General features: G+C 36.9%; 1 protein-coding gene across 8 annotated transcripts in view; it reads right to left on the reverse strand.

Annotated features, from left to right (window-relative positions):
* Positions 1-15,337, reverse strand: part of RAPGEF2 (Rap guanine nucleotide exchange factor 2) — a 185,509-nt gene that overhangs the window by 40,585 nt on the left and 129,587 nt on the right. For all 8 annotated transcript variants that reach the window (XM_064710756.1, XM_064710757.1, XM_064710758.1 and 5 more), the window contains one exon: positions 5,521-5,652. In XM_064710756.1, the coding sequence (XP_064566826.1) occupies positions 5,521-5,652 (132 nt within the window). The remainder of the gene's footprint in view (positions 1-5,520; positions 5,653-15,337) is intronic.

Below are 15,337 nucleotides of genomic sequence, written 5' to 3' on the forward strand. Positions count from 1 at the left end.
AAAGATTGCATGCAGCAAAAATGCAAGAAAAATGTTGGTTGCAGCCTGAAATACAAAACAATGTCTCTCCATACCAACTGTGATAGCAAATTTCTCATGTCATCTTTCCATTTTCTGTGGAGAAAATTTTTAAAGCTTCAAAGCAATCTCATAATAGTGACATCCTAATATTTTATTTGTCACATCACCAACATGACAGTTAAGAGACTAAGACAGACGTTTTCAAGCCTGAGTTGCAGTAGTATTTCATATTTGACACCTAAGGAGAATCTGACCAGTTTTAAGCAGTGGCTATAAAGTTTAATACTGCACCAATAAAAAGCTAGCTGCTTCAACTGAGGAGGATCTTGAAGTCCAAACACACTCCCAGATTTGAGTGATAATTAAACAAATACTGTGAAATAACCAGGGTAAAGATGTAAACTAAAAGAAGCCTTGTCTAAGTTCTTGGTTAGCCTTTGGTTCCTTGATTGACATGAGGAAGAAGGGGAGGATTAAGAGAAGAAGAATAGCATTCATTCTCCCTAGGTCAGACTGGGGGAATGGTGGAGACCCCTCTGGTCACTTCAGATTGGCAGGAGAGGAAACCAGTTAATGCCAACTCCACTGGTCTTTGATTTTTTAGATGCACCATGACAATGAGCATAATGAGAGAGGTTGTGGACTACATGAGCAGCTCAAGAAGATGATTTCATTTAGTGTCTGCCTTCCTCCTCCTCCACTGAATTTTTGAGTTCCTTGAGAAAACAGATTAGAAGAAGTTATGGGCGTTCTCTACCTCTACTCAACCAAGTAACTCTCACTGCAGTGAAACAACTGCTTCATCACACACTCCCCACCCTTACTAGGGGAAAGAAAGTGGGAAGACTTGGAGAGCTGCTTATATGACTGCCTCTGTTTCAAGTGCCCTTCATAGTTTTCTTTCTATACTGGTTTGGGAAAAACTTCCAACTGATGGTAACATAAAGAGAAAAAATAGACAACCTTTAAAATAACTACACTAACTACTGATCTCTTTTTATTTTAAACAGACTATTTTAACCTTTACTTTACTAAAAATTTAATTACTTTCTCCAGGAAACATTGTATCATTTCAAAGACTAAACTCCCCTTGTAACTATTGTTACCACCTAAAATCAACAATCCAAGATCTCTAAACATGCAAGAGAAAAAAAAAAAAACAGGGACAAAGAGAAAACAAAAGAATAGAAGAAACTCCTTGCCCAAACCAGAAATATGTTCATTGCCTGGTGCACTCCTTCAATTCCTTCAAAGCTAACAAAGAAAGAAGCCATGCTCAGTTCAAAAACACCATCTCCACATTACTTTTCAACCACTGTCATTTAAGGGCTAAAAAATGAACTAAAAAATGAAAATAAAAATGTCTGTTACCAAAACTACCCATTTTTACTTTCTAATTTTTAAGCTGATATCAATAAAAACACCAAGAACAGTGGCTCTACCTGTCTTATGAAATGACTTGCAGAAGTCACACTAGTTTGAAATATTCCCTCATGTCATATTGGATTCAGTGTCTCCACAGAGAGAGAAATCATGTCTCGGGTTTTGTTTTAAATTAGCTTTCAGATGACTAAACAAAAGTTTTACAATATCAATAAATTAAGATGAAATTCAATCCATGCAACTATAATATGTTTTTGTTTATTAAATAGTTATCACATGTACTACAATCAACTATTATTATTACATGCACAGAAATCATACACAATCTAAGGTAATAACATTATTTTTTTGTGCTACATTGACATGAGTGCAAATGTCCATGAAATACCTTAAAACTCCTTCAGTCCAAGATTTTCACAGTTCTCTCCATATTTTTTTCTTTCATTATCTGCCCCAAAATTTATAACACAGCAGCCGACATGTCAGTCTGAGCAGTTTTCCTCAATGAAGATGGAAATGTGCAGCAATGCAGACAACCCACCAGGAACAGCATTCCCCCTCATTGCCAAAGATTGCCTCCTCCTCAGAATGGAGCAATGTCTGCTCCAGGAGCACAGGCATACAGAACATGGACTCTGGAAGTCACAGAGTACATTAAGAGGCTCTGAATTTACAGGAGTGATAAGGAACTGCATTGGGCTTCGTTGAAAAAGCAGGGGTGGCAGTCCACAGGACAATTTACCTGAGCTGTTCCAGCCACTCTGGCATCAGCCAGAGCCCTGCACTTCAGCAGCTGATACAGTCAGAAAGAGTGGCTTTATCTTAAGGTAAAATGTCTTTATTTTGCATACAGTGACTAAAGGGCAGGCTGCATGGACCCTCTGGTTTGGGAGACAAAAGACTGGTCTCACTCAGGAAGAGCTGCTGAAGGGTGGACCTTTCTCCTAGGAGCTACCATATCAGGACCATGAGAAAACAAAGCTGACACCTTGAAAATTTCCAAGCAATAGGCACATCCTGGGAGGGTCTCAGAAAGGATGTTCCTGGTTTCCTGTACCGACAGTGGTATCTGGGCAGGCACTGAGGGCATGTCAGTGTGGCAGGAAGCCACCAGTCTGAGCACAGGATAAGGCAAAGAAAGGCTGGCAAAGAGCTGAGCCAACACAACAATGCTTCCCAAAACAGGGAGGGGGAATAATACACAGCCGTGAGCTTACATCTCCTCACTCTCCAATCATCTGGTAATACATATAGCAGGTATAGCAGGAAGCATCCAGGAACATATAGGAACAGGTATATGTGTTCATTTAAGAATCATTAACTAAGTCTAGCAATCAAGAGCAAGCAGCCACACATGAGATGTCAAAAAAAGACAGAAGCAAAGAATTGTTCTTGGCAAATGCAAGCCAACACACACTACTGACATTCAGCATCCCCTTCCTCTCAAGTCACCCTACAGTGTTCGTCACTTGAACTTATTTCCTAAAATAAAAATAACAGTATTTAAGGACCTTACTAATTAGCACCTGATGTTTTTGAAACTTGGGTGGGGTAAACACAAAGGTTGATTTTATTTTGGTAAGTATTTCTTATCCTAAAAGAAGTTCTTTCATGTGCAACGTTTGACAAACAAATTTAGATACCGCATTAATATTTAAAAGGAAGTATTCTCAGTTCAATGTTGAAAGCATCTGAAGAGTCAGCTTCATGATTTATTTAAAAAAATCTTAAAAGGCCATGAACATATTTTCACTGGAAGCAGCTGCTCTTAAGGCTACAGAACTAATACTTACGGGATGCAGAACATGACATATTACCTCAGATTTCAGCAGTAATTATCTAAAGAATATAATTTTTAAAACATTTTTTTCTATCAACTGCAAGACAAGATGATGATCTTTCTAAATCATTGCTTTCTACTTAGCCATAATGAATCCAAGTCCACCCCACTAAACAGAAAAATGCCATTATATACAGAAAATCAAAGAATCAAAGGGGTAATGATCATGAGCTTTACCTAAGACTTATCAAATTTGAAGGAAAAAAAATAACATGTTGATGACTTGGTTATGGTTAACTAGTTTTGAATAAACAGTTGGGAGAGAATTGCAGGGCAAACAATTGAGAGAGAATGACTGATTCACTCTCTCCTTCAAAAAATATTTCTCTTTAATCCTTTACTTGGCCCTAGAGGGGTCAAATTACAGCTATTTTATTTTGTTTTGGTTCGGGGTTTTTTTTTGTTTTGGCAGTACTTGAACCTAGCCTAACACTGCTACATTACATTCCTTTATGACTGAAACTGAGGCCAGAAATTAATGATTTACCAGAATTTGAGAAATCAAGGTAAACAATACTTTGTACCATTAAGTTAAATTTAAGAATTTAAGAATCTTATCAGTTTCCACACCTGAATTTACCATTTCATTAATAAACATTCCTTCAAGTATATGTATTAAGACAAAAAGATGAGGTTGCATTCTACAGTACATGGTCATATTTCTGGATGTAGATATGGACATGGGTTACTCATACTTTGACATTGTGCAATTACACAGTTCTTGATAAAACTGTGCCAAGTCACCTTTAAATGTGGTATTAATTGCAGATTAAATGAAGAAACTAGATAATATTTTTAATAATGGATTATGCATTATGTTTGTAAATTCAGTTTAAAAGAATACTTAAAGAGTAGATTTTATCTGTGTAAATACTTCAGTATACCATTAACTCTCTCCAAACACCAACCAGTATGTTGATCCCAACACTACAAATGAAACCAGTAGGAGTCATAGACCAGGTTGGCAACTACATAGAGAAGTATTTTTCTGAGGTTTCTTTAGTTCTTCTATGTTGTTTGGTTGGGTTTTTTATTAATGGCATAGAAATTCAATTATCTTTTTCACAGTTAAGAGTGTTTTGCTGAAAGTTTGCAAAAAATTACTTCCAACTTATCTCAAGAATAACTGTATGAGTGTAACTACATGCCACATACAGCTGTGCCTCTGGAGGTACTTGTTATTTTTCTGTTAGAGTGGAAATCTTTGTAATGAACAGAATTAAAATCTGTAGAAGACTAGAAGAACAAAACTGATTTTACTTCTTCTTCAGTCTCACAATATAAACCTAAATCATATCTCAAAGTAGTCTTGTCTTCAGAAGAAATTCTGACAAACCTACTTGACTGACATATGCTATGCTTTAAGTGTTCAGCTAATTTGATAGTTTTGCAAAAATAAACCTCTGCATTATTGTAATTACTGTCTAAATTGAACTGTGATCTTTTTATAGCCTATCTTCCTTCACAAAAAGAAGCCTATAAGTTTATTCACCTGAAAGAGACTATATTCTTCGACTATGACCACAGATGAACTTTCACATATTTATAGATATGCTTTTCCTGATATTTAAATGACTGCATTTGCAATTTCAGAAGCATCTCAAAAAAACACTATCCTCTTCTAGTTAACAGTACTTTATGTTGAAGTGGTCTCACTACTTTTTGATTATTTAGATAGAAATATATTTTAATTGGATTAGATTCCTTCCTTTCAGAGTAACAAATTGGTACACTTCCCTATCAGGGCAGCTCCTCCTCCAACATTGCAAGAACCATAAACATCAAGTGAAAAATGCACAATTCCTCATTTTATTTCACTTTAGACTTTTTTCCAATTTATATTTAAACTCTGGATCTCTAAACTCAAGTTGTGCCCAGTGACTAGCACAGAGCTTTACAAGAAGAAGCCACCTCAGAAGTACAACTTTAGGAAGCACCACCAGTTCAACCTGCCCACCTTTCTGAGGATGGCCAGGAGAGGAAGCACTGCTAAGAGGTTGGCATCACGTTTCTACAGGGTGGGGAAATAGAAATATGCCCCTCAAGCACGGGCTGCCCACTCCATATTTGTTTCTTCCCACCACTGAATAGGCTCTACATTATGAACCCAACACACCTAAAGCCTGAAATCATTACAATTCAAACAAAAAGTATTTTTTTGAAGTCTATTGAGCACTTCTTCAATTACTCAAAAGTGACAATAGCAAGGACATTCAGCTATTAAGTGCAAAACTGCTGGCAACTGCACCTCCCATCAGCATCCCTTCCAGTCTTACCTGGTAGATATCAGAAAGGCTGCTGCTTCCTGAATCACTAGTGATGCTACATCCTGAGTGACTAGATGAAACGTGGGTCACCTGTGGGTGGAGACTGTCAGTAAGGTGCAGCTTTGTGAAATCTGCAGGAAGCTATAGGTGGAGCAGAAAAAGCATCATTACAATTTGAGGGAGATACACAGCAAAATTAATTCAAATCATATATGTCATACTTTACTCTCTGCCAGTACCAACTACTTAAGAAAACCACTGGGGCTTGAGAATGCAGCATAAAAATTTAGAGTTATGCAGCTTTTTTAACTCATGCAGAGGTCAGCAAAATACCACCAAATTATTGCAAATATAAGAGATTCAGGAAAAACATATATCTAAGGACAAACATTAGTGAAGCAATATGCCAAAACTCTCCAGTAGCTTGCTGTGGGGTTTGGATAGAATTAAAATATATATGAATATTGTGCTGCTTCCAAAATCAATGGTTTCCTGAACGACGGGAGTCAAGTCACATACTTTAAAAAATCAACCAGCACTGCTCTGGATTTGGTAAACTCTTGTTTCTCAAGTCGACAAAATACATTAGAGACAAGGAAAATCCAAGTCACTGAGCTATCCATTATACTTTGAGCCAAATAATATGACAGCAAATAGGAAGTGTGGGAAGACTGACACAATTACAAAAAGCTATAATCTTGAAATTAGTTTGCTCATATGCAGTGCTGAAGAATGAATTGAGACAGTATATTTGATCATTTAACAATCATTCACCAAGATTTGTGATATATATTTCTACTACTGCTTTATGCCCACAGCTCCCATAAAATTCTTTAAGAACTGTAAACATTTCCAGACTGCAGAAAGTGAACTTTGACAAAGTAAAATATTTGCTGTCTGAAGAAATATTTAAATGCTATTTCAGGGGCAAATTACTCTTCTCCCCAAGAAGCCTGCATCCCACAGCTAGTTAATAAAAGTATGTTAATGTATCAATTTTGGTGCGCAATAAATTCTTCAATAATTAAAACCAAAAATCTTTGTCCGTTTAATTTTGTTTCAACTCAGACAAGGCAGATTCTCTCATCTCTAAGGAGTTGTGTTTGTATGAAAAATGTCACATGCAGTGTGTCCATCCATGTCAATTATGAATGCAACCCTAGTGCTTGTTCTCCCTGGATGGAAATGGAAATAAAACCTCATTCAGCATTAAGAGAGAATAAGCCAATCAGTACAAAAGGTTAGGGAAAAAGTCACAAGAGAACATGCTAGAAAAATTATTAGCTCTGTACAGCTGAAGATACTGAACGACTTTACTGCTGTTTGCCTTGTTTAGCTCTGTTTATGGAACATGCCCTGAAAGAACTTTGGCTTTAGGATTTGCAGTGAAATTACAGACAACTGCAAACCTTAGTCTTATTTTGACTGACTGGCATTTCCTATTCTAATACATCTGAAAAGGATTTCTTCATTATCAGAGAATGACTGCATCAGTGATAGCAAAAATGGCTGCATTTTAAATAATTCTTTCCTAGTATCATACTGGAAAGAGCAGCTAAAACCAGCAACCAAATACTAATAATCCTAAAAAGCTACAGTAAGCCCAGAGCTAGATTTGATCTTCATCAACAAAGAAAAGGCAATTAAGAAAAGCAATACTCTAATACACACAGCCATGAATGCTGCCTCCAGAAAAATCTAGTTATGCTCACTACTGTTATTGAAGTATCAGAAGGAGAAAATACAGCATTAGGGACTGCATTATAGTATCTGGGGTCTTTGCTGCTTTTCTTTTCAATCTGTAAGTTTGAATTATCACACAATTGAACCACATATACTGATATTCAGGCCACTATACAATTTTATTTTAATGCTTTTTGAGCCATTCTGCAAGTAAGTACATATTTCATAGGTAGAATGCAAGGGAAATGAACTGCCACAGCTTTTGCAATGTGTTGCTGACTACTTCTCAAAGAACAGTCTCGCAAAATTGAAGCAGCCCATGCTTATTTCAAAGTAGAAATCCTACACATTATGTTAAGATACAAGCACAAATTGTCTAAGATTCACACATTTAATGATAACTTACACAGATATATTTTGAGGGTTTTACCTTTTATAAAGCACTAAGTATTGCAATCCCAAATAAATATTAACTCCATAGGGAACTGTATATGAACACAGTGTGGCACCCAGCCAAACATGTTCAATTTTATAGTGCCCTGCAAATATCTCCATGTCATTAACAACAGCATTTCTTTTTTATCAATGCATAAAAAAATTTAAAGAACCTTTCATCAAAGCAAATCCAGTTAGTATGTTAAAAAGTTAAATTGAGCTATATTTAATATAATGATTGCACTCAGTGTTTTAAATGAACAGCAAGAATTTGTGTGCCACTACTGCACATAAGGCAAAAGGAAGAGGCAGAGGATTCCACAATAACTGATGGAATACACTGCAAATAAAAGCAAGCCTTCTGAATCTTTTTGGCTGTAGACAATCAGCTGAATGCTTGGTGATCACTGGTTTCAGAGTAACTCCTCAAGTCAAAGCCACGTTGCCTGAGCTGGACTTGCCAAGTGGTGACAGAAGATCAGAAGCAGGCATTTTTCTTTAGGCAACCTAACTAGTCACTTTGATCCTAATCAAATAGGACTATTTACAAGCAGAAAGCACATGCTCATATCTTTGCAGAACACTACATCTCTGTGCTACATGCCCGAGAGCAGCATCCACTTCAACTGCCCTACCCCCAAAGTTAAGGTGAGAGACCGCATGAAGAAAAAAATAAAATACAAAAATTAAGTAAGTTGAAACATTTAAACTGTAAAGTCAATGAAAAATGTGTGTGAGAAATGCATACATTTCTATTTTAGTCATGTTCTGCTGTTTAAAATACTTCATATTTGCATTGTACACAATGGAGGAAAAAAATGAAGCACTGATGACAATGAAAACCCACATCTGCTTAAGTCTTATATGGAAGTGTAGTGGGCTTGACACCAGATGCCCACCAAAGCCATTCTGTCACTTTCCTCAGCTGGACAGGGGAGAGCAAATACAATGAAAGGCTCATGTTAAGGACAAAGAGAGATCACTCACTGTCACAGGCAAAACAGACCCAATTTGGGGACAAATTAACTGAATTTATTATCAATAGGATAATGAGAAATAAACTCAAATCTTAATGACTTTCTCCCACCCTTCCTTTCTTCCAAGACTCAACTTCACTCACAAATTCTCAACCTCTTCCCTCGCAGTGCTGTGGAGGGACAGGAATGGGGGCTGTAGTCAGTTCATCTCACATTGCTTCTACTGCTCCTCCCTCCTCGGGTGGAGGACTCTCACACTCTTCTCCTTCCCAAGGAGGCAATTCTCCATTATCACGTCCAAAGTGAGCCCTTCCCATGGGCTGCAGTTCCTCACAAATTGCTCTGGTGTGGGGCCCCTCTGGGGTCATAACTCCTGCCAGTAAACCTGTTCCAGCGTGGGCTCCTCTCTCCACAGGGTCACAAGTCCCACCAGGAGCCTGCTCCAGCGTGGGCTTTCCACAGGCATCCACCTGCTCTGGTGCGGGTGCCCTCCAAGGGCTGCAGGTGGAATTCTACCTCCCTGTGGATCAACACAGGCTGCAGAGGGGCACAGCTGCCTCACCATGACCTGCACCACAGGCTGGGTAAATCTCTGCTGGGGCACCTGGAGCACCTCCAGCCCCTCCTTCTCTTTGACCTTGGTGTCTGCAGGGCTGCTCCTGTCACATTCTCACTCCTCTCTTCTGTGGCTGCAATTGCTGTTTTTGTTCCCCCTGTCCCTCTCCCTTTCTTATCCCAGAGGTGCTGCCACTGTCACTGCTGAGTTCAGCCTTGGCCAGTGGCAGGTCTGTCTTGGCACCAGCTGGATTTGGCTCCATCAGACATGGGGGCAGCTTCTGGCAGCTTCTCAAGGAAGAAGGGTTGGCCCTGTGGCCCCACACTACCAAATTCCAGCCACACAAACCCAATACCAGGCAAACCCTTTACTCTAGGAACACGTTTGGTGAAGGTTTTCGGGTAAGCAGAACACAAAATTCAACAAGCAGCAAAAAGCTGGTCTACCCCAAACCAGGATATTTACATCCAATTTCTTACTTGCACTGGAACAGGATTAGAGAAGATCACGAAACCATGCTATTATAACTCTGAAAAAATTTCCTAGGAACCATCTCCAGGCAGTTAACTTCATGGCAATAGATATGTTTGCCATGCTACTGAGTATCACATTATTATTAAATTATTAAGCACTCTGTGCTTGTATTGAGCTATTGTTCCAGTCCATAGTTTAGTACTGACTTTACTATTTAGTATAACAGTAAAAAAAAAAAGCCTTCTTCTTACATTTACACAGCTAGATCTAGCACATGCTATATCTTCCAGACCACAAGGAGGATAAGAAAGCCTAAGGACCTACCCCTGCCTCAGAAACATCACCCCTCACAGACTGACACCACCACAAATGGTGTCAGAACTGAATTCTCACTTCTATCTTGCTTTACATTTTCATTAAATGATGCCTAGCTTTAAGAAGTCATTTAAAGCAATAAGGATCAAAAGCAGCTTGTATATTTTACATAGCAAGGACCACACTTAAGTACAGCTTTGCTGAAGCCAATACCTACAGTTTTTCTTAACTTCATTACTGAACACCTTTAGTCACACCATCAGAAGGAAATGGCACACAGAGTAAAAACGTAGCAGGGTAATTTAGAAAAATTAATGCATTATTTGTTCTTAAGTAAATACAGTTTCAAAACACAGTATATGTACACTAGTTTAAACAATTTATAATCATAAAGGTCAGAAATTGTCCTGACAACCTAGTCTCAAGCAGAACCTTTGTAAGTGACAAATATTAAGGTAATATATGCATAGCTCTAATCACGTGTAACAAGGACAAAATTTCTAGCATAAAACATGACCTGACAAAATAGTCATGATCTAAGCCCTAGTCTTAATTTAACAGAGGTGAAAACAGTATTTTATATTTATAATGTAGCCATTAATACACAAGTATACCTACATAAGTACACCCATTTATACAGATAGCACACATAGATAGAAACCAGAGTTAAAACAATACATCTGGGAACTCCCAATTTTTACTTCTTGAAAACCCTAAAATCAAAAGAAAACTTAAACAATTACGTGAAACTATCTTAAGGGAAAAGATATATATCCATTTAGAACTGTACAATACCATAAATCCTATCACATCCTCCCATCTTAAAAGCATATTTTTATTACTTCCACCCTCCAAGTGAATCACCATGTTATGCATGCAAAACTAACAATTACTTTGCTCTGAATATGTTCCTCCTATTTTAAGAACATTACTATTTTCTCCTACCCTACAGTATGCCTTTCATTATAACAAAAGGCATCTTCTACTCAAGCAATTGCTGGGCTTATCTAAATAAAATATTTAAAAAAAATTAAATAAAATTCGGAATTTTATTTTTTAAATGCAGTTATATGTGAAAACAAGTATAAATGCAACAACATGAAAGACAAACACAAGAATGTCATTTTAAATTACCAGATGAATTTTAGTTAGAAAGCTTCAATATACCACTCATTTTAAGGCAAACAAAGAAACAAAGCATATAAACAAAGTCTTCTACTGAAGGCTGCTCAGCACTTTATGAAAGATTTATAAAGCCTGCAAAGTGACTGAAGCACATTTGCAAAAAAGACAGGATTAAAGAGAGCAAAGGTGTAACATTCTGTTATGCAATTCCCAATGAATGATTTTATATGTAAATAAGTGCCACTGAGACAGAGTAAGCAGACATAAAACAACACAAACTATCACCTTTAAAGCCTCTACTTCCACTTTCTGAAATTAAAGAAATACAAAAAAGCACTGATTCTTCAACCTCCAAACACCTGCATCTGAACATTTATTCTATAGCAGCTCTTTACTAATAAAATAATAAAAGCTACTAGACAATAAAAGCCACCATAATAAATATTTTTTTAAAGTTTTTTATTCCTTTTACAGATGACACACTTAGTCCCACAAACCTAAGTAAGTAAACTACAATGAACTTATTTTGGGATTCTGGGTTTTTTTTCATGAAGAGAGAACAACAGCAGGCAAATAAAAGCAATACTGTGCCTTAGTCTTCCTCATTATTTTTTTCCCCACCCAAGACAGAAATCTGGAAATTTTTATTGCACTACAAAAGTGTAGATCACAAAGGCAGTATTCTTCAGTATCCTATAAAATTATTAACACCTAATTTCAATATTTTATATAAACATTTTTTATATTAAGGGTTTGCACATCTGTTGTATTTTGTATTTTAATGCTAAGCTATGCCCACATTTATGGTATTTAATAACATAAGGAAGAAATATTTGTAATAATGCTGGGCATTCATCAACTTGCTATTTCAACATAATTCTTTCACTAACCAAGAGAGACATCAAGGAAAACATTTTTATGGTTGAGTGATTTTAAACACAGCAGTAAATGTAAGTAATTACAGAATAATAAGGTAATTTCTATCGATTCTGTCTACAGACCTGATGCAGGCTGACATGTCCATGTAGAGTTAAATTTAAACTAAAAGTGTAAACTATATACAATTAAAATTAGGATGCAATTCCCAGGGAAGCAGGATTTCCTTGCACCTAGGGGTGGAAAAGATTGAGAAGCTTTTATATATTTTCTAGGAAAACTTCTGCAAGAGTTAAATAAAAACCTCCTGACTTGAATTATGTCTTCTGTACAATCATTTACTTTACACAACAATACCTCATGTATTTTTCATCTCCAGTTTCCTCGAATAGACATCCTTCTGTGAAACTGTGAAACTTCATAGACACCTAATCTTAAGATCTTGAATACAGCAAAGGACACAATCTGTGTTCTGAAAATATTGCATGTAGATACTATTGCTGTTAAGCAGCTGTTTGCATACAAAGCCCACAGCAGAACACCTCTAACAAAAAAAACAAACCAAACCAAAAATATAAAGAATGAAAAGTATTATAAGGACCTTTCCCAAGCTCTTAATTCTTTCCTCCACTGATATTTTGCTATAGCTAGCCTCCCAGATAAACTATTCAGAGGTTCAAGCTATTGCAATGGGAGCTGCTGGTCTCAGGGAGAGAGAGAGTAAATGCACAGGAACTTCATTCTGCTTCCCTTAGAAAACACACACTGCCTGACACTGACTGCACATCTCTCAGCCCTCAGCAGCTAATCCTATGAGCACTTCATGCATCGAATCCCGTGCTTGAAGGATTATTGACTTCTGCAGAGAGACAGGGGTGGTAAAATTTAAATGGGTGTCTGGGGAATGAAGAAAAACCTCTCAGAAGTAACTCTTTTTAAAGGAAAAGTAAGAAACAAATCACTGAAACATCCATTTATATTTATTTTAACTACCTTCTCCGTTGTATGTCTGAATGTGTCAGCATTTGTTCTTCCTTTTGGAAGTATTTGAATCAAAGATTCAATGCAGCATTTCCTATTAAAAAGTACCTTCTTCAGAAAACCTGGCATAAACACTATTCCTTCAGGAAACACAAATGTCAACTTATTGGCAACAGCTCAAATGAAGTCAGGGGGTAAAAAAAGAAAAACTGTTTTACACAGGTGTTTACAGTTCCAGTAAACCCCAAATACAAAACAAAAGCCAGCAGGATGGATTTGAGTTCAATCATGCTAAACTAAACTAAGTAATGTTAAACAATTTTCTGAAGTTTTCCTCAGATTTCTGAAAATCCAAACTCAAACATTTAAAACATATAAATGATGTTATATGTTTAGAATGAACGATAGAAACATGCAAGATCAAAATACTTTTATTCAGCATTTACTCAGAAGCCTGTCTCAAAAAATATCTGGTTATAGTGTAGCTTCTTCACTGCTCAACAAATGATAATTCAAAGGATAATTCAAAGGGTAATTTTACTTTTAAAATATGGTTTTAAAGTTATAGCAGTTCTGCCACAGGCATCAAGCTAAAAAGACTGTTCTACAACTGTTTTGACTGTGCATATACATTTAAGTATCAAGAACTCTTTGCATCCTTAACTACATGTTTCTACATGGTTTCATAGTTTTTGTTCCATACAGTGCAATGGAAGTGAAATCTTCCAGAAGGGAGTTATGTAGGATTTTCAAATGTCAAAATCTCCTTTTTTGTTTTTATCAGTTTTTAGGGGTATTGGTTTTTTTTTTGGTTTTTTTTTTTTGGTTGGTTGGTTTTGATTTTTTTTTTTTTGTTTTATTTTTTCTGTTTTTTTGGTTAAGTGTCTGATATTTTTACATTATTTGATTGCTTTATTCCATGAAGTGATCCGATTTAGGTCCAATCCCATTCTCAGTCTCTTTGAACTTTTGCGAGTAGCAGAATCTCTGTTTCAGTGTATTATGTCCCTACATTAAAAGAGTCCCTATTCCATAGGGACACAGCCTATCACTCTTGGTTGCACCCTGCTGCCCCACCAAGAACTTGCATTTAAGTGTCCTGACAGAGGCTGCACAGCCACCCCCTCCCACAAACTAACAGCTTCCCAATAACACTGAATAAAATTGGGAAGGGAACTCATCTTGTGGAAATCTACATAATGAAAACCAACAAGCAGGGACAGGCACTCACTGATGACTGCTTTCTAAGTTGAAGGAAAGAATGTTCTGAGGCATTTCAATTGACTTCTGAAATATCTCTAGGGAAAGAGAGTGGAAAACTGAGTTCAATCACTGAACTTCTGTAAAGGCTCTCCATTATTTGATATACATGGACGAGAAAATAATAAAGCTTGGCTTTGCAGAGATCTCTCTTGGGAATGACTGATTTTCATACTAAGAAAATGCATGTTCCAGTTGATGTTTTTCCCACAGTAAGTATTTCTAAATACTTCCTTTTGTGGATGTTTGGGTGCTTAATACACTGAGAACTACTGCTGGGTTGGAAACTAAATGGCCCACTTTCAGGGCTTCTGGAGGCTTGTAAGGTTAAATTTTGAACTCTTTGGCCTATTACAAGTAACTGTGGGAGAGGAAGGAACAGAGAACCTGGTCACAAACTTTGTTTCCACAGGAAACCAGACAAAAGATTCATGCCTAGGGAAATAAAAGCAAAAAAAAGTTCAAGAACACTTTATGTGGGCACATATGTTTACAGGAAATGTTAATTCAAACATTTTCAAGAAAGATGCTTTAAATCCTGTAGAATATTTTAAATAAATAATAGAACACTTGTGTATATCTCATATACAGACTCACTTTGGAATACTTACAGAGCAGTCTCACAAGGGGACATGGAGGATGATAAAAAAGTAATCACACCAGCAAGGGTAAAAATGATGGCACCCAAACCCAGACTTTATTTTCAGCTTTAAAACACCGCTCAGAATTCAAAACCAGAAAAGTAAAGAGTTTAGCCCAAAGGTGAAAACATATCCTGGGCACATCTTAAATGGTGAAAGCAAATACCTGTGAAATGCCTACAGCTCCAAGCACTGAAGCCTCCCCATCAACAGGCTGTTCTTACACCACACCATATGTTGGTGGGGGGGTTTTTTATACCTGATCTTCACAATTACAGCACTCTAGCCACTCTAACAAAGCTTAGTGAAGTTTTTTAAACATTCAAGAAGTGATAGCTCAGTTTTGAACTGAAGTCGTTCAACCTGAACTACTGTCCTTCAATATTGAACTACATCACTGAATTTTACTGCACTGAGCTAACTTACAAGTACAAGTAGCTCAGAGCAAAAGATATGTTAACTGATTACAGAATAAAGAAATTAAGAGTTACTTCAGTTATTTT

Source organism: Zonotrichia leucophrys, chromosome 4, assembly GCF_028769735.1.
Source record: "Zonotrichia leucophrys gambelii isolate GWCS_2022_RI chromosome 4, RI_Zleu_2.0, whole genome shotgun sequence".
Lineage (NCBI taxonomy): Eukaryota > Metazoa > Chordata > Aves > Passeriformes > Passerellidae > Zonotrichia > Zonotrichia leucophrys.